Source organism: Hyperoodon ampullatus (assembly GCF_949752795.1).
Source record: "Hyperoodon ampullatus genome assembly, chromosome: 19".
Lineage (NCBI taxonomy): Eukaryota > Metazoa > Chordata > Mammalia > Artiodactyla > Ziphiidae > Hyperoodon > Hyperoodon ampullatus.
In genome coordinates this window covers 16777494-16800580 of record NC_136932.1, presented here as the reverse complement: position 1 = coordinate 16800580, position 23087 = coordinate 16777494, and the positions used below count along the sequence as shown (strand labels likewise).

Here is a 23087-nt window from a genome sequence, read left to right as displayed (position 1 = left end):
GGGGGAGTCGCTGGCACCCAACTCAGAGTGGGCCTGCCGTCCGGTCCTGTCCGACCTTGCCAGGTGCAGGACGGGGGTGACGTGGGCGGAACTGAATGAGTGCCAGCCTCGCCCCCCACCCCCACCCCTGCTGCTGGGACCTGGCCATGGGATGGCCTCGCACTGGGCTCAGGGGAGGGGGCCGGCCGGGCCTCCCTGCCCTTGAACTTGTGCCTTGGGGTTGCGGTGGTTGGACAGTAGCCCTGACAGAGGTGGGCTCCTGGACCCTCACCCCCAGAACATATGCCTGTCCTGGGCTCCAGGGCTGAGCTCCTTATGGCCTCAAAACGGGGGCTCAGGTCTGCGGACGAGCCTGCACCGCAGCAGAGCCAAGCGGAGGCCGGCGCGTGGTTGGGCTCCTCAGGCCACTGTGAACCCACGTGCCCCCAGTGCTTCCCCTGCCAGTGCCCGTTACCTTCCATGAAGAGCCCGTACACGTAGGAGCCCTCCCGGGGGGGCGCGGTCACGTCCTCCCGGTTCTTCTTGGTCACCTCCACAGACAGACACATCTTGTCCAGTGGCCACTCGTTCTTCCTGGCCATGGACTGCATGATGGCCGTGAGGAAGGACTGTGGGTTGAAGAAGCCGGCCAGCCACACGGTGGTAGGCAGTGTGAAGTCCGTCGTCCAGGCCTCGAGCTCCTGCAGGGGACGGGAGCGGGGCCGTGCTAGAGCCTCCCCGCCTCTGCACAGAGGACGGCCGCCTGCCTGAGACGCCCCTTCACGGTCTGGACGGGGAGAGCAGGGTCCAGGAGCGGGGCTCACAATTGAGAGGATTTGGGTCTGAAAGAGGCTGCTGCGCTCTTTCTCCCCCAGGAGGTGGCTCCCCTGACGGGTGTCCCTGGAGCCTCCTGGGCTCTGCTGGGAGGGCCTCTGCACCTGCGGCCACAGAAGCAGCTCTTGCTTCGCGCTCGCCCTTTTCTCCTTCGGGGAGGAAGTTCCTGCGTTGTCGGGCCTGCGTGCTCGTGGTGTGGCCCAGGCCCTTCCGGCTGTGCTCCGACCAAGACCAGGCCAGCAGGGGCCTCCAGGCCTCTGACGGGGATGCATGTTCCCCCGCCAACCCAGCCTCACTCCTCAGGCCCTGGGGGCAGGTTTGCTGAGCGTCAGGCCAGCGGCTCCCCCAGAAGCCTGTCCTTACCCTGATGCGGAGCAGCAGGTCGGCGTACCAGGCCGCCAGGCCCATCCTTGAGGGGTAGGCCCGGGCCATCCACGTGTCGGGCACAGTGTCATAGAACAGAGCCGTGGACAGGTCTTCCATGTCGGTCGTGATGGTCAGTTCTCCCTGAGGGATACGCAGACAGGGGTGCTGGGGCGCTCGGCACAGACGCAGACCCGGTCAGTCCTATGCCTTGTTTCACCTGCTCTCAGGTGGGCGAGCACCCCCCTCCCCGTGTCGTGAGTTGATGTGGGTCTGTGCAGTGCCCCTGCAGATGCCCTGAGGGGCCCACTCCTCCAGACTGGGGAACTCGAGGTGCCGCCCTCCCCCAGTGGCCTGGGGCTTGTTGGTCTTGCGGCCGGCCAAGGGAAGTCAGCCTGCGGTGGGCAGCCCGTGTCCCAAGTCACACCCCAGGTCCTGCCACCCCCGTTTTTACCTTCAGCCCCAGGTTCAGCTCCTTCAGCGAGCGGCGCATTTCGTTGGTCAGGATGTTCATTCTCTCACATTCTTGGAAGGCGACAACCACGTAGGGGGTCTTCTCGGCGGCCTTGGCCATGATCTCGGCCATGTTGAAGGTCTCCGGGATCTTCTCCAGGATCTCATCCAGCACGGCCTTCACCTGGAAGCCAGCCCCCAGCCAGCCCATGTCACTGCGCCCGCACCCCCAGCCCTCCCCCAGCGCCAGGGCCTGGGTGCTGCCCCGACGTTCAACTCCGAGCCCAGGGGCAAGGCAGGCGGAGTTGCCAGAAAAATGGGATCACGGAGGTGCAGCCTCGCGTTTGATCAGGGGAAGGTAGTCTTGGCCAGCAGGCTTTAGTGTTCTGGCTTCCTTGTCAAGGCCATATGGCTCTGGCCACGGGAGCATCAGGCGGCCCTAGCCTGGTGCCTTCAGACATCCCTGAATGCACTGCCTCCCTCCCCCATCAGATCACCTTGTGCTTGGTGTGGGCTGTCTGCAGGGACCGTGCTGGGCACACCCTCTCAAGGGGCGGCCCACATGGTGGTCATGAGCACTACTGCCACCAGAGCACCATCAGTAGATCTCTGGCTTCAGTCATTAGACAAAGAAAAGGTCAAGGGGCCTCAGAGCACTGAGAGTCTTCCAGTCAAGAATTTGGTCTACTTAACTGGGAAGCCCAATACTTAGCTAAGTTTTAGTAGAGCTTGTCCGGAATATTTTAAGAAGTGCCAAGGTGCCAATGCCTTTTGAGAGGGCAGAGGTAACCCTGGCAGCTGGGAATTTGTTAAATGCTCTTGCGTCGTCTGCGCTGTGCTATTGCGGTGAGTGTTCATGGGATCTTTCCCCCGTGCTCACCTAAGCACATCTTGGGGGGACTGGTTTCAGCGTCTAGACTGCCCTGCCTGAGCCACATGCGCTGCCCTCCCAGGACTTCGGCTGCTGCCCTTGTGTTCGCGGGGCAGGCCCTCTCGGGAGCCCAGCCAGGGGAGTGAGGAGCCGCAGGGAGGGAGGCTGCTCGGGCGAGCACGCCGAGATGCCCCGCCTCTCTCTAGCTCAGCCCTTGGTGCTCCGTCTGGGCTGCAGCAGCCCGCTTGCAGCCTCCCCCACCCCCACGTTCCTGATCCCGAGGTCTGGAGTGGGGCCCGATGAGGTTGCTAACAAGCTCCCAGGGGCTGCTGCCGGTCATTGTGCCCCCAGGCCCCAGGCCCTGCCCTTCCTCTGTTGCCCGATGGGTAGTCAGGCTCCTACCTTCTCCTCGCGAGATACCCCGGTGCCGCCGGCTCCCGGTTCGGTTTCTTTGGGCTGCATTTCCAGGACGGTGCGGAACAGCTTCTCCGAGGTGACCGTCAGGAAGCCAATCTCTGCATTGGGGTGCAGGCCGTACAGGTAGGGGCTTTCGGGGGGCAGGTTCTCGTCGATGTATTCGTGGTAACCCTGCAAAAGGGGTGGGGGCTGGGTAGGCAGGGAGAGCTGTGCAGGCCGGAACCCGTGTCCTCCGTTTATTAAGTGTCGCTTCCCAGAACGTTCTGTCCACGTCTCACCCTCTGTACCGAACCTCATTTCCCTGACCCCCTTTTGGGGCTGCTCCCCAGCCACACAGGGTTTGCACTCTCCTCCATGGAGGCTGTCTTTCAAGCCCTCTTATTTGGGCTGCCTGTCCACTTGCTTGATTATTGGTGGTCCATCTGCGATGGAGGTCCTTGCCAGGGAGCCCGCGGGACGGCACTGACCTCTGTTGCTTTGCGTCACAGAGGGAGCTAATGTTTAATGTGTTACCCGTCCCTGGAAGGAGCCCTCACCTTGTAGTCCAGGTTGTGGGGGATCTGAAAGCCCGGGGCCAGCAGGATCTCTCCCTCCAGCATCTCCGCCCGGATGTACTCCTCCAGGTACGTCCTGCAGAGCCGGCGGTCCCAGTCGTCGGTGATGTGGCCGCCGTACATGATTTCCCCAAAGAGGTAGCGGAGATCGTCCCAGGGCACCTTCAGAAGGGTGGTGGCCGTCAGGGGACCCTGTGCCCCACCCCTTCCTGGGTCTGCCAGCCCCTCCTGTCACCCCTGCTTCCCCCAGGTCTGCAGGGTCACCTGCTACCCTCGGGCACCAGACCCAAGCCTGGCCCTTCCTGCCCCCTGACTCGGCCACCAGCTCCTCCTTGGCCCTCTTCCTGCCGGGCTCCTCGCGTGAGGGGCTTGCCAGCTTCCCCTGCCTCCACCCCACCCTCAGCCAGGCCGGCCCGGCCCTGTGCCCGCCCCGCTTCTCTGCGCTGTCCCTTGACGTGACCTCCCCGACCCCAGCACCGGCACTGCAGACCCCGCAGGCCGCCCCCCCACCAGCTCCCACACGCTCCCTCTGCCCGTGCCCCCCCACTTTGTTCCCCACGCTTGGAAATAGAAGTGTGGAGCCACCTGTGACCTCTCCCTTCACCGCCGTCTCCAGCAAGGGCGGTAACTCTTTGTGGATGGGGTGTTGGCTCTTGGGCACCATAGATCTTTCTGGCCATGAATCACGCCCAGTTCGTCGTGCCTTCAGGATCTATCGAGTGGGTCTACTTTGTGATCCCCCAAAGGGCCCTGGTTCCGATTATACTCCAGTAGCCTTGCCCACGCGTGCCCCTGAGGTCTCGGTGGCACAGCCAGCTCTGGCAAGTAGCCTCCCCGCCAGAACCTTGGCTCCCGGGCCCGAGGGAACCGGACCAAACCGGGCAGTGCACACAAGTGCGCCCCCTGGCGGCTGGGCCTCTCCGTGCATCCCACCCTCGGCCACTCTCACTGCCCTCTGTTCTGCCTCTGCTTCCACGCTGTGCCCTCAGCCTGGGATGCCGCTCCTTTGGCCATCACATGGCCATGACCGTGCTCCTTCTCCAGAGCGGCTCGAGCGCAGCCCCTCCACAGAGCCAGGAACCCATTCTCCTGCCCCGGTCCCAGCACGTAGCTGCACCTCCTGCACGGCGCTGTCCGGTAGCAGGAGCCTCACAGGGCAGCCATGCACGTAACTTCCGATTTGCCAGCAGCCACTCAAGTGGAAAGATTGTTCCAACAGGCACTCAGCATAAAAACTATGAATAAGGTATTTTATGTTCTTCTTTTGTTTTAGACCAAGCTTCTGAAATCCAGAGTGTCTCGTTCCCCTCGGCTGGGACTTGCTGCATGTCACATGTGGTGGCGGCTGATGCGCTGGGCAGCACAGCACACACGCGAGTTTCTCTGAGGATTGTGGCTCTTTAAGGGCAAGGTGGGCATTTATGTAACTCCCGCAGTGCCCTGCCTGGATGGCCGCTGTTTACCAAATGCGGGCAAGTTGAAGTTAATTGGATAAGAACTTGCTGATTTATCAAGTGTCTGATGTGCTCTCATGAACTTTGACTTAAAACATTAATATTGGGGCTTCCCAGGGGGGCTCAGTGGTTAAGAATCCGCCTGCCAGTGCAGGGGACACAGCTTCCAGCCCTGGTCCGGGAAGATCCCACATGCCGTGGAGCAACTAAGCCCGTGCGCCACAACTACTGAGCCCACGCTCTAGAGCCTGCGAGCCACAACTACTGAGCCTGCGCTCTAGAGCCTGCGTGCCACAACTACTGAGTCCGCGCTCTAGAGCCTGCGTGCCACAACTACTGAGCCCGCGCTCTAGAGCCCACGAGCCACAACTACTGAGCCTGCGCTCTAGAGCCCGCGAGCCACAACTACTGGAGTCCGCATGCCACAACTACTGGAGCCCGCGCGCCTAGAGCCCGTGCTCCACAGCAAGAGAAGCCAGCACAATGAGAAGCCCGCGTACCACAACAAAGAGTAGCCCCCGCTCGCCGCAACTAGAGAAAGCCTGCGCACAGCAAAGAAGACCCAACGCAACCAAAAATAAATAAATCAACAAACCATTAATATCCTCTTGATCATCATCTTGTGACTTGCACTTTTTCTCTCTGCTTGGTTATCTTGGGTATGTGCTGAGCTGCCTTTTCTGCATTTTGCGTATTTGCTTTGGGGACAGCTTCTGTTTCTCCTGCAAAGTGGGGCTGGGTACACCTCAGTTTGCCTCTCCGGCCCCCGTGAGCTGCCTCCTGGGATGCAGGGTAGTGGGACTAACCCCCGGGGGACGGGTGCCGTCCGTGTGCCCGCACCTGCCGGATGGAGTCCCCAGAGCGTTTGTCAGAGACACGTTGCCAGGCCTCGCCCTCAGAGTCTGAGTCGACTTCCTCAGAGTTGGGAGGATAGACTGGCTCGTCGCGGGCCGAGGGCGACATCCTCACAGGAGGTTATTCAACGTTGCCTCCCTGCTGCGAGCTGGGACAAAGGGAAGGTCAGGCTGCGCAGGCCTGGGGCCCCGGCTTGATCACACACTGATGAGCGGACACCGAGCGTCACTCACGCCTCACTGTGCTGGTCACTGGGGCACACGGTGTGCGTTCTCGAGCAGTTTCTTACCCAGCTAGGGTTCTGTGGGTGTGTAACGAGGGAAGCGTCTGCGTAAATGTCGTTAGAAACTTCTAGCAAGACTGCTCCTCCCACTGGAATCTCCCTGGAGAGAACTGCTCTGACGAAGCTGCTGTGATGAGGAAATTCTTTCTTCACATCTTCTTGCGTTTATTTACTTGTGCGTTTATTGTAAGATGTGCCACCGGCGTTCAGCTCAGACCCTGTCATAGGCGAACTGACCCCCGGCACCTGCCCACGGAGACCACTGTCACCCTCCCCCGAGGAGGGCCGACTTCCGGTGTTTGGCCAGGAACTAAGCCAACAATATTCCAGGCTCAGGCTGGGGTGGCGGTTGTCCTGGGGGGTTGTCTTCCTCCGGGGTCTGGGGGCAGCTGGCCCAGGTCTCCCCTCCCAGCGCGTCTGAGCTTTGTTACAATGGGCCAGACACCCTCCGCCCCTGGTCGCTCAGTCCCCAAAGCTTGGAGAGGGTGTGTGAGCCTCAGGCCTCTAGCCATGCCCCTGGGGCGCCCACCGTGCCCCAAAGCTGTGGGCGCCTTGGCCCTGGGGCGCTGGGACAGGGAGGGGGTGATGCAGGGGTGTGTCCGGACGCCCTGGGCAGGTTCTCGGGAGCCTCCTGGGTAAGCGGAACGTCCAGCTCTGTCGGTGTAGGAAGGCGCCGGCCGCAGGAGCACGGAGGAGCCCTGGGCTTACGGGGTTCCCTTCTGCCTCCCCCTGGGGGTCACGGAGACGGGTCCTGTGCCAGCGCCATGCTTCACGTAAGATCCGAAGAGGAGCCACGTCAGGTGGGGAGAACGGCTGGCTCTCAGTTCCCAAGGGGGTGGCCACATCTGGATGGGGGCTCACAGCGGGCTTCACCCCACCTGGGGCGCGAGTCTCCCTTCTGGGCCCGCAGACAGGCCCTCCCGGCCACGGAGCCGCCTCGCGGCAGCCCTCGCAACAGCTCACACAGCACCGGACACTCTGGTTTTAATTTTCAACACAAATGAAAGGAAGCGCTCTGTGTCTCCAGGGAGATTTTTTTTTTGGCCTTCCCTCTGAACCTGTGTTCTGTCGGCAAGGCCTGCAGCCCAGGCAGCCCTTTCGTGTCTTCTCTAGGCTCATGCTGTCCGGGGGGGCTGGCCTTTCTGGGGGAGTCCCTGTTCGGGTGTAGGACTGGCAGGTCCCCAAAGATACTGACTCCCGTGGAGTCAGAAAAATTGCCAGACGGCTGAGAACTGCTGGAGGTGGTGGCCAGGGCCTGGGTGGTAATCATTATATCAGATTGCTGGGGTCACAGAAGAGTCGCACGTTTTCAGATTTTCTTTGGCCTATGAAACCTATTCAGTGTCTCTTAAAACGTGAGACAGAATAATTGAAAGGAAGGCAGGGCGGGAGGACCACCCAGCTGGGCTCCAGGTGGGCCCTTACCTTGGGGTTGGCCTCCAGGTAGTTGTAGAGCACATTGATGGAGATGGTGAGGTCCCCATTGTTGAAGGGGTATGACCTGTTCCAGCCCTGGGCCCCAAACTTGCGCCTCTCGGCCACCACGGCGTGGAAGTAGCACAGAGAGAAGAGGATGCACTTGAACTCGATCTCCTTGGTGCACATCTCCAGTGTGTCCTGCAGGAGGGCAAGCACCCCGGGTCAGCACGGTCTGCACAGACGGCCCCGGCAGGACCAGGGCCGTCTTTGCCAGCTGCTTCGCTGGGGGTGCAGGTGGGGATGAGGGGTGGGGCCTAAGGCCATCGACTGCTCTGAGCCGGTTTCCCGAGTCTCTCCCGACCTGTAGAGTCGGGTGGAGGGCGCTTTCTTGTCCTTGCTTCCTGCAGAAATGCAGCTGTATCACTAAGTATTGGTTACAAGTCAAATTATTGATACATCTTCCTAAGAAAATATTCCCCAATATAATTCCCCCGCAATTATCAACGTTCCTCATCATCTGCACGCCAGCGGTACCCCAAACGCGCCAAAAACGATCTGTAAGGGAGGAGGGGATGCTGAGCAAACCCCTTCTGAAAGCAGGTGGCCCCACGGAAAGGCCAGCCCAGCCCAAATTCTGAAGCCCAGTTCTCTCTGGTTTGTGCGACTTTAACGGGTTAGTCTTTGCTAAGTGGGTGCCTCTGAACACAGAGGCTTCTGGAAGTTAAGCTGGGCTCCTCTTCACCCACTCAGCCCTATGAGTGCCTCCCAGTGGCCAGGGGCAGCAGGCACGGCGGCCAGAAAGCTGGACCAGGGGACAGACACCTATCAAATGGTCATCGTCGGGAAAAGTGCCAGGAAAAAATGCACCAGGTGTAACAAGGGAGGGGCCCTGTCCTGATTCCATGGGAGCCCTGACACAGATGCCCGGCTGGGGTCCCCTCCAGCAAACATGGAGAGGGAGGGGCGCAGATGGGGGCTCCATCACCCCAACATCCCCCCCAGATCCTTCCTCAATGCCTGTCCTAGAGATGGCGCCGTCACCTGTCAGCTGTGGGCCCAGGAGACAGGCCTGGCTGGACCCTTCCAGACATCGGCTGTGAAAGGGTGCAGACTGAGACCACCAACCAGAGGGAGGAACCCGCCAGGCCCGAGGCTGAGGGAAGGCCTGGCAGGTTCCGTCTGCCTCCAGAGACTTCCCTCTGGTTGGACCGCTCATCACTGGCCTCCTGGGCCTCTGGGCTCTGTGGTCACAGATGTGCCCGAGGATGGTCTGGGCGCGTCCCAGCCACTACTGCCTCTTCCTGTGAAACTCTGTGAAGGCAGTGGGCCCCCGAACTTGGGAGGGTCCCCTCAGGAAGCAAGAGGGCCCAGCTTTCCTCATAGCTTCCCTTCTGATCTTTGCAGACGCCTTAGGTGATGCACAAAGTTAGGGAGCCCTCGAGCACCTCAGCAAGCCCCAGCCACGTCCCCGCTCACCTGTCCTCAGCCGGGCAGCCCCACCTCGCTTCTGCCCGACAGCGAATGCGCTTCCTGCTGACTCCAAGCAGCCAGAGCATCTCCCCAAAGCCCAGCAGCCCGTCCGCGTCCTCCCGGCCCCCATGTCCCCTGCCAGAGGCCCCAGCGGGCTCCACGCGCCGTGGGGAGCTGCTCCCCGGGCTCAGAGGCTCTTGCATTTTCTGTTGCTTGCCCGTCGCGCATCAGCTGTCTCCACCTCGACACCCACCCCCCGGCCAAGCCTGGCTCGGGAGCCACTCTGCGGCCTGAAGCAGGCCCCAGACTCCTGCAAGTGGGGGACCAGCTCCCTGCCGACCTCGCCACCCTCCCCCACTCCATCACTGACTGATATTTTAGCAAAATATGATAGAAATGAAAAACGGATCACGTGCTTGGATTGACAGCGATGTCGAAATGCTACAGAATTCACCGCATGCCTCCTCTCCACCTCCGTACTGACTCAGCACAGACAGCAGCAAACAGCTCCGGGAACCCGCACTGGCCTGCGGCCCCCAGTGTGAGCTGCCTCGCCCTGGGGCTCCGTGCATGTCCCCACATGTTCATCACACCCTGTTCTCACTCCTGTGAACGTGTCCACGCCCCTCACCAGACTAGGCCAGTCCCCCGCGTAACGGATCTTGTTCATTGTCTGTTCCCTGAGCCTACCACGTCCTGGGCACACGAACATACTGTTTGAAGGAAGGACCCAGTCTGCACATCTGTTTTCCTGCTTTCCGTTCTCTGTGACTTTACACTCTGACCTTGGTGGGTCCTTTCAGCCCATAGGGAGAGGTTAGTGGATGACTCAGATATTGTCACATAAATTAAAGAAATCAGATATAGACATTACGCTACATTGGCACAATGTGCTCCATACGTAGATCTTTGCTGGGTATTATCAGAGAATACGGGGTTCCTTCTTGAAAACGGTTTTAGACTCACTTGGGAGACCACATGCGTGCACCCAGAAAGTTCTAGTATAGAACAGATGAAGATCAGGTACCAAAAGAATGGACGCAGATGCTGGGGATTTGCGGAGGGGAGGGGGTGCCAGGGAAGGCTACACACTTGGCAGGTTGGGGGCTGGGAGGTCTGGATGGGGGAGGAGTCACGTAAACAAAGGCCCCCCTACCCACCCTGCAGGGCCAGGCCACCCGGCGTCCCTCCACAAGGCAGTGGGGCCTACTTGTCGAGGGAGGAAGACTGGGCCTGGGACCAGAGCACGGAGCCCTGTGCAGCGGGCACTACCTCCCTCCCGTCTGTCACCACCGCCCTCCAGCCGGGCGCTGCGGCCCCATCCCCTCCGCACCCGGCCTTCCCACAGCATCGCGTCTCATGGGGAGTGAGAGCAGTGGACTGGGCAGCACTGTGGCCCCAGCAAGGCTGAGTGACCCTCAGGGAACCACCTCGGGAGCTTGGCCCCTTCCTAAGGTGCTTGGACAAGCCGAGGACCCGGCCCGCACTTACCAGGGCTGACGTGCAGGTCATGAAACTGATGGACAATACACATTTCTGCTCTATGAAGCTGTGCGCCAGGCACTTTAGGTCATTTGCATTTTGCACAGTCCTTCGGGGATCTGTTCATTTTGTGGCTCAAGGAGTGTGTGCGCGTTGGGGGTGGCGTGAGTGGGAGAGAACCGGCAGGCGCTGACGCTGGGCCAGGCACGGGACACGGGGGGAGGCCACGCTACCTGGGTGAAGAGGTCCAGGGCCTTGTGCAGGTTGGCGTACATGCCCATGGGTGGCTCGTTGGTGATTTTGATGGCATTCTCCAGGATGCCCTGGGGGATGATGTGGGACTCGGGGCTGGGGGCTGGCTCGGCGCTGATGAACACGCGGTAGTCATCGTGGCTGCCGACACTGTACTGCTCCAGCTTCTTGTCCAGGGTGCTCAGCCACTGGGCCACCAGGTGGACGTTCTGCGGCCAAGACCAGGGCTTAGTGCCTGCACACTCCTCCCCACCCCGGGCCCACAGGGCAGGCCCCTCCCCAATGGCACCTGCACTCCCCACCCTGCTGTCCGCCCTTCCCGGGGCTCTGGCCACGCTTGATAATTTCACTGAGCAACTGAGCCCCCAGAGTTGAAGTTTGTTCTCAGTTCGTTCAGGACCTCCAGCCTTGTGGCGAGTCCTTCCCACCCTCCACCGGCATAAGGGCTGAGATTATATGGTCCCCACCCCTCCTCTGAGAGGCTTGAGTAAAAAGAAATGACTTAGAGGGACTTCCCTGGTGGTGCAATTGTTAAGAATCCGCCTGCCAGTACAGGGGACACGGGTTCAAGCCCTGGTCCAGGAAGATCCCACAGGCTGCCAAGCAACTAAGCCCTTGCGCCACAACTACTGAGCCTGCGCTCTAGAGCCCGTGAGCCACAACTACTGAGCCCATGTGCCACAACTGCTGAAGCCCACGCGCCCTAGAGCCTGTGCTCCACAACAAGAGAAGCCACCGCAATGAGAAGCCCACGCACCGCAATGAAGAGTAGCCCCCGCTCGCCACAACTAGAGAAAGCCCGCGCGCAGCAACAAAGACCCAACACAGCCAAAAATAATAAATAAATACACAAATAAATTTATATATAAAAAAAAGAGGGCTTCCCTGGTGGCGCAGTGGTTGAGAGTCCGCCTGCCGATGCAGGGGACACGGGTTCGTGCCCCGGTCTGGGAAGATCCCAAATGCCGCGGAGCGGCTGGGCCCGTGAGCCATGGCCGCTGGGCCTGTGCGTCCGGAGCCTGTGCTCCGCAACGGGAGAGGCCACAACAGTGAGAGGCCCACATAACGAAAAAAAAAAAAAAAAAGAAATGGCTTGGAGAAAAGAGAACCCTCATGCACTGTTGGTGGGATTGTAAATTGGCACAGCCACTATGGAAAACAGTTTGGAGGCTCCTCACAAAATGAAAAATAGAACTACTGTGTCATCCAGTAATTCCAATTCTGGGTATTTATCCAAAGAAAATGAAAACACTGATTCCAAAAGATACGTGCACCCCTATGTTCGTAGCAGCATTATTCACAATTGCCAAGATGTGGAAGCAACTTAAGTGCCCATCAACAGGTGAGTGGGTAAAGAAGGTGTGGTGTATATACACAATGGAATACTAGCCATAAAAAAGAAACTTTGCCACCTGCGACAACATGGCCGGACCTAGAGAATATAATGCTAAGTGAAATAAGTCAGACAGAGAAAGACAAATACTGTATGATTTCACTTATACGTGGAATCTAAAAAGCAAAACACATAAACACAGCAAAACAGAGTCACAGATACAGAGCACAAACAGGTGGTTGCCAGAGGGGTTGGGGGAGGAGAGAAATAGGTGAGGGCAGTTAAGAGGTACAAACTTCCAGTTACAAAATAGAAGAGTCACAGGTATGAAATGTACAGTGTGGGGAATATGAGGTCATGTCTTTGGTGACAGATGGTAACTGGACTCGTCATGGCGATCATTTTGTAAAAGAAAATGAACAGAAAGAAATGACTTGAACCTGAGGTCCCCGCATGGGACCAGGCTAGGCCCTGTGGACTGAGGTCAGCCACGCCGTGGGTCTGCGGAAGCCGAGGGGGCCCTGCAGTGGGACCAGCCGGGACCTGGCGGTGGTCGGTGGTGGGGGGTTGTGCTTGGAGAGGCTGCAGGACCGACGAGGGGCAGTCGAGCCAACAAGGGGGAGGAGGGGGTGTCTTTCTCACTGCTGAAGAATCCACACTTTCCGTGGTGATGCCTCACACCACCTGCCAACCCAGGCAGAGCTGTGCTTGGTGTGGGCGCCTCCTGCCCCCTCCTTCAGGGGCTGTAGGATTCCCAGCCACGCTTCTGAATGCGAATCCCATAACCTGCTTTCTTTCAGGCCTTCAGGCCAAGCCCTGCGGGCGCTGACGCTGGGAGCCCTCACCCAAGAGGCACGGGTGCCGCCCACCCCCGTACCTGCAGAATGACCCAGTGTCCCTTCTTCACAGCCAGGTCCAGGGCATTCTCCGCCACCACCTCTTGTCCCTGCCCCAGGGACACGTTATGGAGTTTCCCGTTGTCTATGGTAAATCCCAATTTTTTCCCTAAAGGAAAGGAAAACAGGAAAAGCATGGGGACGGCTGAATGACAAAAATGGAGCTTCTGTGATCCACAGCTGGGAATTCCACACCCTCCCCCTTTTAAAATTGTGGTAAAATACACATAACATCAAATGTACCACTTTAAAAGCCATCTTAAAGTGTACGATTTAGGGACATTTAATAATTCAGTGTCGTGCAACTGTTTATCTGGTTCCAGGACATTTTTATCGCCCCAGAAGGAAACCCTGTACCCACTAAACAGTCATTCTGCATCCTGTTCCCGCCCCAGCCCCTGGCAACCACTAATCTGCTTTCTGCCTCTATGGATTCCCCAGTTCTGGACGTTTCAGATACAAGGAATCGTATACCGTGGAGCCTTTTGTGTCTGGCTTCCTGCCTTCGGCACAGTGTTTTCTCGCTCCGTCCACGGTGTAGCCTGTGTCAGTGCTCCGTTCCCTTTTATGATTTACCACTTTGCCATCAGCCATTCATCAGCTGATGGACGTGTGGGTTGGATCTACCTTTTGGCCGTCATGAGGGGACCTGTTTGTTTGGACACCTGTTCTCGGCTCCGTTGGGAACGTCCCCAGGAGTGGAATTGCCGGGACATGTGGTGACTCGATGTGTGACTTAGGGAGGGACCACCTGCTCACATTCCCACCAGCGATTCACAGGCCCCGTCCCTCCACACCCTCCCGACACCTGTCACTTCCGTGTGTCTGATACCTGCCCTGCTAGGGGGTGTGAGGGGCCGTCTCACTGCGGTTTGGACTCGCTTCTCCCCAGATCTGGCCGCACTTACCCAGGGCCTCCACGTCCTTCAGGGGGTCAGCGCCCGGGGAGAGGATGAAGAAGATGGGGGTGGAGGGGCTGCTCTCCTCGTAGGACTTGGAGAACTCAACGCTCCGGCCCTCCACGAACTTGCTGCCCATCTTCTCCTCCACAAAGTTCCTGAGGGGGACACGCCTGGTCAGACCCGAGGCAAGGGACTGTTTTTCTGGGGGACTTTCTTAGGCAGAGAAGGGCCTCTAGCTGGAGAGTCGGTCTCTACAGGGGCCTCCTGCAGGCAGGGAGGGTGTGGAGGGGAGCGTGCGCGGTATTTGGCGGTGTTCGCGCTGGGCACCCTTTGCTCCCGTCCACCTGTGCACAGACAGGTGAGAGGCTCTCAGCCAGCTTTCAAAGGCGTGCAGGGTCAACCGGGAGGGAACCCGGGCTGCAAGGGTTCCAGGTGACCACATCTCAACGCTCCCAAGGAAGGGATGTTTCTAGTGGCTTCCTGTTTCCCACACACTTCCTATCTGCTCTCCAGACCAGGGCAGCAACAAGCAACAGAGCCTAGATCGGCCTCTGCGTCCTGAGGATCTCCCCCGACGGGGGCTCTGAGGAGGAAGGACGCGTGCATTACAGTTGCTTTGGTGAGCTCCATGGACTGCAAAACATGGATCATCAGGAAAGTCACAGAAAAAACCCAAACTTCTCTTTACATAAGCACCCCTCTGTTCCAAGCCCCAAACTCTATCTTGACCCTGATAAGGCTGGGGTCAGCCGAGGCCCCTCTCAGGGTGACCTTGGGATCTCAGCTCTCTGCCCCTCTCCCTTGACCACAGGTGGCTGAGCTCACTGTATCTGAATGAACCACAGGAGCTAAACTTATGTCCAGTGTGGCCTTTGACAGAAGGCCGACGGCAGCCTCCCTGGGAGCGAACGCACTTATTCCCAAGGAGTCGGCGATCTGAGCGCTCTGAGCATCGTGAAGACCCGTGGGTGGACCTGTTCACATAGAAGCTTCCCTCTGAGTCAACGGGGAGTCTGCGGGCAGTTGCCAGGCGGGCCTTCCCACTCCCGTGAGAGTGATACCTGTCATTCGCTCCTGGGTCTGGCCTTTGCTGGCTTCTGTACAGACCCCTGAGCCAGCGCTGACCACAGCCGGTGGGAGGGCTCCTGCGCAAGGCCCCTGGTTGTGCTTGATTCTGGCCTTTGGAATTGACCCGGAACGTCAGTGCTGGAGTCCTTGCCCGGGAAGGAATTCTAGAAGGTACAGGTCCTGCCTGGGGCAGGAATGTCACGAGCTCCCTGCTGCTCCTGACGTGGCCAGGCCATGTGGTCATTCTCTGTGGCTGAAGTGATGATGCAGAATAGAGGGCGCCTGGTTCCGGTCGGGCTCCGCTGCTCCTGGCGCTGTGTCCTGGGCACAGGGGTGCTGGAGCCGCCCCCAGCGGCTTGCACGCTGGCAGGTGCTACAGACCCGGGCTGCTGTTCTGGGGAGCCCGTTGCCAGCACCCCGCCCCGCCATGGGCGAGTTACCCTCCCTGGGCCTGTGGACCCAGAGGAGGGGAGGTGCCCGGCTCGAGAGGTTGGCGGAGGGCGGAGTGAACCCGGGGTTTGTGGGGGGAAGGCTCTGAGCGCGCCTGGCACCCACGCTCTTGACGACTGTGTGTCATTACTATTCGCTGTGGACTTGGAGTTGAACTTCCTTGCTCTTCAGCTCCACCGCCCTGTTTGATTCGGGAGATGAGTCTGCTTTCCTCGCAAACGCTGCAGAGCATGACTTGGGTTTGCCTGGCGTTTGCGGTCGCCCACGTGGTCCCGATGCGTTTTCTGCCGTGGTGACTCGGGTGGCTCTCAAGGGTGCTCTGGGGGCCTTGGGGCTGGACACCCACACGTGCTCAGCTCACCCGCAGGCGGTGTCCCCCTGGATGCTCAGTGCCCTTCGCCTGGCCTTCCCCACACTGTGTCCAGGTCCGACCTTCCCGGATGACTTCCTTTCTCCCTGGACCAGCTCGACTCTCCCTTGTGACGGGATTTCTTGCTTCAGTCCGCCCGCTCCCCTCCTGCACCCAGAGCCCCTCGTGGTCCCTTTCCTCTTCAGTCCCGAGAAAACAAAGCAAAACAGAAACACATGTCTGTAAACAACCAGTGGGTGTGAGTCAGGCCTCTGCTTTGTTAGAGGGGAATTCTATTACGGACGTGGGCGTCTTTTGGGAAATCTGGTGGCTTTCAGGCCACGAGGACAAACGGAGAACCAAGACGCCCCTCTGAGGATGGGGCCTGTTTCATTCCCTCCCTCCCCCATGACACCATGGCCTGCCCGGGCCGGCCGTGCAGATGTTACAGCTGTTGATATTCCTGAAGTCTTTCTGTGCTTTGGCGAGTGAAAGGAACGGGCGCTGAAACGCGATGGTTAAGTTTCCAGTCCTGGAGGCGTTTCAGATCCAGAGAGATTGTTCACGAAAGCAGAATGGTTCTCTTTGCAAACAAGCCATAAAAATAAAAGATTTACTCTAAATCCAGCCACTGAGGCCATGAACGTCCTCGGATGCTGATGGCTCTGCCACTGTTTTCTTCGCACAGCATCCTTAAAGGACCCTGCGTGGTCGTGGCCTCGGAGGTCATTAGCGCCCAGGATTTTTTTTAAAAAATATTTATTTATTTATTTATTTATGGCTGCATTGGGTCTTTGTTGCCGCGTGCGGGCTTTCTCTGGTTGTGGCGAGCGGGGGCTACTCTTTGTTGCGGTGCGCGGGCTTCTCATTGCAGTGGCCTCTCTTGTTGCGGAGCACGGGCTCTAGGCGTGCAGGCTTCAGTAGTGGCAGCACGCGGGCTCAGTAGTTGTGGCTTGCGGACTCTAGAGTGCAGGCTCAGTAGTTGTGGCGCACGGGCTTAGTTGCTCCGCAGCATGTGGGATCTTCCCGGACCAGGGCTCGAACCCGTGTCCCCTGTACTGGCAGCGTGCCCAGGCTTTTTTAAAATCTTGGTGGCCAACCTGGGGAGTTTTATCTTCCCGTCGCTTATCTCGGGGTGCCTCTCCTCGGCCAGGGTCAGGGGAGGCGGGGGTTCCTGTTGGCCACCTTCAGAGACCCCAGAGCTACGAGAACTCAGAACGGGAATTGGTGGGTGGGATGGGATCCCATCCACTATGTGACCGAGGCTCGCACTCCCCAGCCCTGAGGCCCAGGCCCAGGCTGGAGCGGGGGTGGGGTGGGGTGGGGGCACTCACTTGATGGCGTAGGTCATGCGGTCGGGCCGCACGCACCTCATCATGCACAGCTTCTGCAGCGCCGTTTTGTTCTTCCACTCCTTGGGGAAGATCTCCTTTTCAGGGGCTTCCGACTCCACGAGCTTCTTCCACCGTTTGGCGGATCCCTCGATGTCGCTGTCCAGGTTCTTGAACTCATCCATCTCCGAGAGGGCCTGGGGACAGACGGCCTTTCAGCTCTCCCCCATCCCAGTGGGCGCCTTCCCCGCGGGCTCCGGGAAAAGCATGACCATAGGGCCTGTCGCTCAAACGATGAGCTGCTGGGGATGAATGGCTGGGACGAGGGAGGAATCTGATTAGGGATGTGACTCCTGGCTGCTTCTCTGGGGGCTCTGGAACAGGGGCCCTGCTCATCCCAGGGGGCCGCCTTCCTCTGATCTTTCTGAACTGACACAGTGAGGGCCCCAGGATTCTGAGGAATAGCCTTGACACTTTGCATTTTCCTGGAAGTGAGGGGAAGCGGCGGAGGGGCGACCCCTGGACCCACCCTGGGGCCCATCGCGGCTCAGCTTGCCGCCTGCAGGGACGTGATGATGAAGTTGCTGCGCTCCAGTAGGACAGCACAGTCCCCGTGAGCTGGCAGGCAGCCCATCAGTGCCTGGTCCCACCTCTGAGGCCTCCTCGTTCTACTGAATGTTACGGCCGGGAGCACCTTGTAAACGTGTCTGGGGCGAGCAGGAAAGGCCGCGAGGTGGGGAGAGAACACAGTGTTCAAGTCTGAAGGCCAACCTTGATGCCGCCCCACCCCTGATGAGGCAGGAAGTCCACGGGTGACATGACCCCGGCCTTGAACGGGAACCGCAGAAGGAAATCCAGCTCCACCGGGTTCAGCTCTTTCTTCATGGACAAGACCTGAGGGGCCGTGGGGCTCGCTTAGATGTTGCCCTACAACAGGGGCTCGTACCCCTTGCCTGCAGGGGAAGCACTGCCCTGCCCCCTTTGGGGTCAGCCCAAAGCTTGGTCAGCACCTTGTTTTAAAATTGCGGTACAATACGCACAGCATAAAAATGTACCATTTTAACCCTATTACAGTCTGAAATCCAGTGGCATTTAGTGCATTCACACTGTTGTACAACCATCACCACTGTCCAGGTGCAGAGCTTTTTCATCACCCCAGAGGCAAAGCCCCTACCCTTCAGCAGTCCCACCCTCAGGCAACCATCAGTCTACTCTCTGTCTCTACAGATTTGCCTGTTCTGGACATTTCCAGTAAATGGAATCATACAACATGAGGCCTTTTGCATCTGAGCGTGTTTTCAAGGTTCATCCATGTTGTAGCGTGTGTCAGGGCTTCATTCTTTTTATGGACGAATAATGGGCCAGTGTATGGCAAGACCACATCTTGTTTACCCAACAGTCCGTTGTTGGACGTTTGGGTTGTTTTTGCCGTTTGGCTGTTGTGAATAATGCTGCCATGAATGTTTATATGCATGTATTTGTTTGAATACATGTTTGCAATTCTTTGGGGTATATACGTTTTCTGGTCACATTCGAAGTCACCTTGCCACTTGTGCGCACAAGCTCTCTGGGCTTCTAGCAGGCCCTGTCTTGGTCACTGAAGTGGCTTGTTGGGCCACTGGCCCAGCCCCTCATCTCAGATGGACGGCGGGGGAGCCGGGGCCGCAGTCACTGTAACCTCCCCAGCCAGGATCTCACACAGCTGCTTTCTCAGATTCCACAGAGAGTTTCCCCTGAGTCAGGGTCTCTCTCTCTTTTTTTTTATCTTAGTAAAATAAAAAGTTCTTTGGGCCTGAAAAGAATACATTCTACTCTGGAAAATTAGGGGGAGCATCAAGGAAACTTATCTTGATGTGCTCTTAGCAGGGAGAGAAACTGAACCCGTTACTCAGAGGTTCACATGGAAAAGTAACCTCCTTAACCTGGACCCCTAATTCCAAGTTGGAGTTTGGATGGAAAGCTGGGTTGACATCGATGCCCAAGCTAGCTATGAAATCCGTGTTCCCAGTAACACTTATAACATGGTGCAAACAAAGGGGCGGAGAGGCTGTTTAATCAATTTAGTGGAACCAGAATCTTTAAATATTTCAGCAGGTCTGTAAAAACAGGGGGGATGTTTACTCATTAGTACCTTTCTTTCCCATCCACAGCGGGCTAACCGCTAAGGCGGGACTGTTGGCTCGGCATGACTTCAAGGGACTAGAATGACGTCTCTCTTTAACTGACCTCCCCTTCAATGGCTCCCATTGGGACACCTTTCCTGGTACCAGCTCAAGAGCCCAGGTGTGTTCCGCATATTGTTAAAAATGCAGGTTTGGATCCACTGGGTCTGAGCCGGAGCCTGAGAATCTGCATTTCCAACAACCCCCCCACCACACACACACACACACACACACACACACACACACACACACACACACACACACTCTCTCTCTCCCCCAGCACCCCACCTCACCCCACGGGGCTCCGGTGCTGCGGGTCCAAGGACCACACATGGGGCATCGAGGCCAGATGTTACCTGAAATGCCACCTGTGCGAGGAAGATGAGTCTGTCTTGCTCGAAGAGCCCACGGGCCGTGTACATGTACACGGAGTAGGTGATCTCGTCCGTCAGGTTGGTCACACGCTGTTTGACCTCGTCGGCGGGGGCGGTCTTCTGGATGGCCTTCTCGAACACCACGTTGAAGGCCTGGTCGGGGGTGGGGGGCGGTCACCGAATGCAGGGGGCTTTTGCGGGTGGGCTGCGAGGCTGCTCCGTGCTGCCCATGCGGGCTCTGGGGCACCGCTTGGACCCGGGTGCTGGTGCTGATCAGACCTGGTGCCCTGGGTCCCACCCCCCAAGCCCACCTGCAGCCTGGGCCCCAGTGGCTCCAGACCCCAGGCCCGGATGCAGCCGCACCTTGAGCGAGAACTGGTAGATGGGGTTGATCTTGTTGAGGTCGTTCAGGATGAAGTACAGCAGGGACGCCCTCTCCGCAGCCGGCCGATAGTTCTCTCTTGCCTCGTTGATTTTAACTTCTGTGATTTTTGCCTCTTGCACCTCAAAACAAACAATCAAAAAATGGGCAGAAGACCTATGTAGACATTTCTCCAAAGAAGACATACAGATGGCCAACAGGCACATGAAAAGCCGCTCAACATCACTAATAATTAGAGAAATGCAAAGCAAAACCACAGTGAGGTATCACCTCATACCAGTCAGAATGGCCTTCATTAAAAAGTCTACAAATAACAAATGCTGGAGAGGGTGTGGAGAAAAGGGAACCCTCCTGCACTGTTGGTGGGAATGTTAAGTTGGTGGTTGCAGCCACTATGGAGAACAGTATGGAGGTTCCTCAGAAAACTAAAAATAGAACTACCGTCTAATTCAGCAATCCCACTCCTGGGCATATATCCAGACAAAACTATAATTCAAAAAGATACGTGCACCCCTATGTTCGTGGCAGCACTATTCACAATAGCCAAGACATGGAAATAACTTAAATGTCCATCTACAGATGAATGGATGAAGATGTGCCTGGCGGGCATCCATGCCCCTTGACCCTGCCCCAGGCCCCCAGGGGCCCCCATGTGGCTACGGCTTCTCTTCTCAGTGACCATCTGCCCAGCTCCCATGCCCCCTGTGTGCTCCGGCTGGGGGTGCAAGGGGGTAGCCCCCAAGATGGTCTTTTACCTTTTCCTCAATCTCGCTGGCCATGTGTTTGGTGGTCTCCAGATTCTCAACTAAGGCTGTGTCTCCCAGAAAGTTCCCCGATGCGGCCGACAGACGGGCCAGCAGAGAATCTTCCAGCTCTTTCAAAACAATCTTAAATTCATTCTGAGACTTGGTGAGGTTCGCCTGCAGGAGAGGCAGAGACCCAGGAAGGGAAATCAGTCACTGGCACGGCCTGGTCCCCCAGCTGGGGGGCTGGGGGGGCTCAGGGCCAAGGCCCCGGGACTTGGAACGGGAGGAACACGGCAAGCCTGGAGGAAAGGGGCCGGAGTGGAGGCCCCCAAGCAGTGTGGGGTAGGGGGCCTGCACCTGGGCCTTTCAGCTGCTTGTCATGGGCAGCTGTGCAGCAAGGACGTGGGGACCATGGGACATGAGTGGGGCCCGGGACCCCTGTGAGCCCATGTGTATGGCTCAGCCAACCAAGGAAGGGCCTGGTACACAGGGGCCGGCGGCAAAGACATTCTCGTGGGGCAGGAGTTCGGTGCTTTAGGGCAGCCCGGGCACTGCTGTGACTCCTGTTCTTTCAGCGAAGCCATCACTTGATTTAGAAGTAGATGCGGGAGGCAGCGGGGAGGAGGAGTGACTCATTCTGTCGTACCAAACACACTCAGTGTGACACGCAGGGCACCTTCAAAGCGGCCAGACGCCTGGGTCCCGGTGGCCTGCCCCCTGCTGTCCTGAGCTGCCTGCCCTGCTTCTCCTGTCTCCACATACCTTCAGCTGCTCCAGATCTGGGCGCTCTTTGGCCACCACGGCGGCCAAGAGCTGGTCCTCGAGCCCGTCCCTGGTGACCAGGAAGTTGATCAGGGTGCACTGGGCCTGCATCTCGGGCTTGTAGTGGGGGTTGAAGTGCTTGGTGTGCAGGATCAAGCGGAAGTTGGGGTGGTACTCCACCTCTTTGTCGCCGATCTTAATGAACCTGGCGGTCGGCGGAGGGAGGGGTTAGGAGGGCTCCCGGCGACCAAGGGGTGGCAGCACAGACAGACCGCCTTTCCCGCCAGCCCGGGAGGAAGGTCCAGACTTCTCAACGAAATGTTTCACTATAAAGCTGCTTAGAATAAAGGTCTTCCAGAAGCCATCGGCACAATTTTCCACTTAACCGGGAAGTATTTCCCCTCTAAATGCACGAAATCATTTGGCATATTGTGCTGGGGTTTACCCTGATTAATAAATAATCTGAAACTTGGGAAAAAAAAAACAACCACAACCATCCCTCTCTGGACTGTGACCGGCCCTTCTAGAAAATGCACCTGCTCTCTCTCTGGCCGGTTCTGATGTTTTAGGAGCATTTACTTGACCCTGGCTGGAAGCCTCTGCAGAAACACTCTGGCCTGGGCTCCACCCCAAAGCCATTAACATTAGAAAGATATTGACACCCCAATTCAGAACACCGGAACATCCCTGGAGCTCCCCAGGTGAATCTGATGAGAGGCCAGGGTGGGAACCCGGGTCGGCTCACCCACTCGGGGGGTCGCTTCTCTCCGGCTCCCCACTCTGCTCTCCCCTTTCTGGCTGAGCTCACATTTTGGGGGGCCTCTAACTTCAGCCCTGGGTATCACTACTCACGCCAGGCCCTTCTCAGAGTCTAGGACATCAGCACATTTATGTCACCTCTGTTCTGGGCTTCCGCCTGCACCCTGGCATTTATAGGTGGCTCAGATCAACTCCGACCTTTACATTTTTAAAGTTGATTTAATTTTTTATATTAGAAAAGCAATACAGGGAATTCCCTGGTGGTCCAGTGTTTAGGACTCTGTACTCTCACTGCCAAGGGCCCGGGTTGTTCATTCCCTGGTCGGGGAACTAAAATCCCATAAGCCACACAGTGCAGCCAAAGAAAAAACAGTAATACAAGCTCAATGCATCAATAAATGAACGGGTAAACAAAATGTGGCAGATCCACACAATGGAATATTATTCAGCCGTAAGAAAGAATGAAGTATGGATACTCGCTACAGCTCAGATGAACCTGGAAAAGATACTCAGTGAAAGAAGCCAGGCACCAAGGTCCTAAATGCCACTGAACCGGTCACTTTTGGTTAATTTTATGTTATGTGAATCTCACCTGAATAGAAAGAAATAGACTCAAGATTTGCAAAGTGCATGGAAATAGAAAAAAAAAGATGACAATTAAGGATCACGACCTGCAGGCAGTTGCTAATAAACTGTTGGTGTAGGTCTTCCTTCCTAATTGGAATGTGGTCCCAAAGTTGCCAGTCTCTCCCCTGGGAGCTGGGGGGTCCCTTCGCGCATTTTGCTGAAGCCCCTGCTGCCTCCCAGGAAAGGAAATGCCCCGCCCTTTCTCTCAGTCCAGAGGCCAGACCTCACCACTGAGGACGACCACGTGGGTGAACCCGTGG

The 23087-nt window shown here is 57.7% G+C and overlaps 1 protein-coding gene across 2 annotated transcripts in view; it reads right to left on the bottom strand.

Annotated features, from left to right (window-relative positions):
* The window catches only part of DNAH17 (dynein axonemal heavy chain 17), a gene marked incomplete at its 5' end in the record, with an annotated part of 109903 nt that overhangs the window by 972 nt on the left and 85844 nt on the right, over positions 1 to 23087 (bottom strand). For both annotated transcript variants that reach the window (XM_079725332.1, XM_079725333.1), the window contains 15 exons: positions 455 to 680; positions 1177 to 1320; positions 1631 to 1813; positions 2903 to 3088; positions 3454 to 3633; positions 7489 to 7680; positions 10668 to 10895; positions 12897 to 13024; positions 13824 to 13972; positions 17019 to 17212; positions 17787 to 17909; positions 19534 to 19704; positions 19915 to 20055; positions 20689 to 20853; positions 21442 to 21646. In XM_079725332.1, the coding sequence (XP_079581458.1) occupies positions 455 to 680; positions 1177 to 1320; positions 1631 to 1813; positions 2903 to 3088; positions 3454 to 3633; positions 7489 to 7680; positions 10668 to 10895; positions 12897 to 13024; positions 13824 to 13972; positions 17019 to 17212; positions 17787 to 17909; positions 19534 to 19704; positions 19915 to 20055; positions 20689 to 20853; positions 21442 to 21646 (2615 nt within the window). The remainder of the gene's footprint in view (positions 1 to 454; positions 681 to 1176; positions 1321 to 1630; positions 1814 to 2902; positions 3089 to 3453; positions 3634 to 7488; positions 7681 to 10667; positions 10896 to 12896; positions 13025 to 13823; positions 13973 to 17018; positions 17213 to 17786; positions 17910 to 19533; positions 19705 to 19914; positions 20056 to 20688; positions 20854 to 21441; positions 21647 to 23087) is intronic.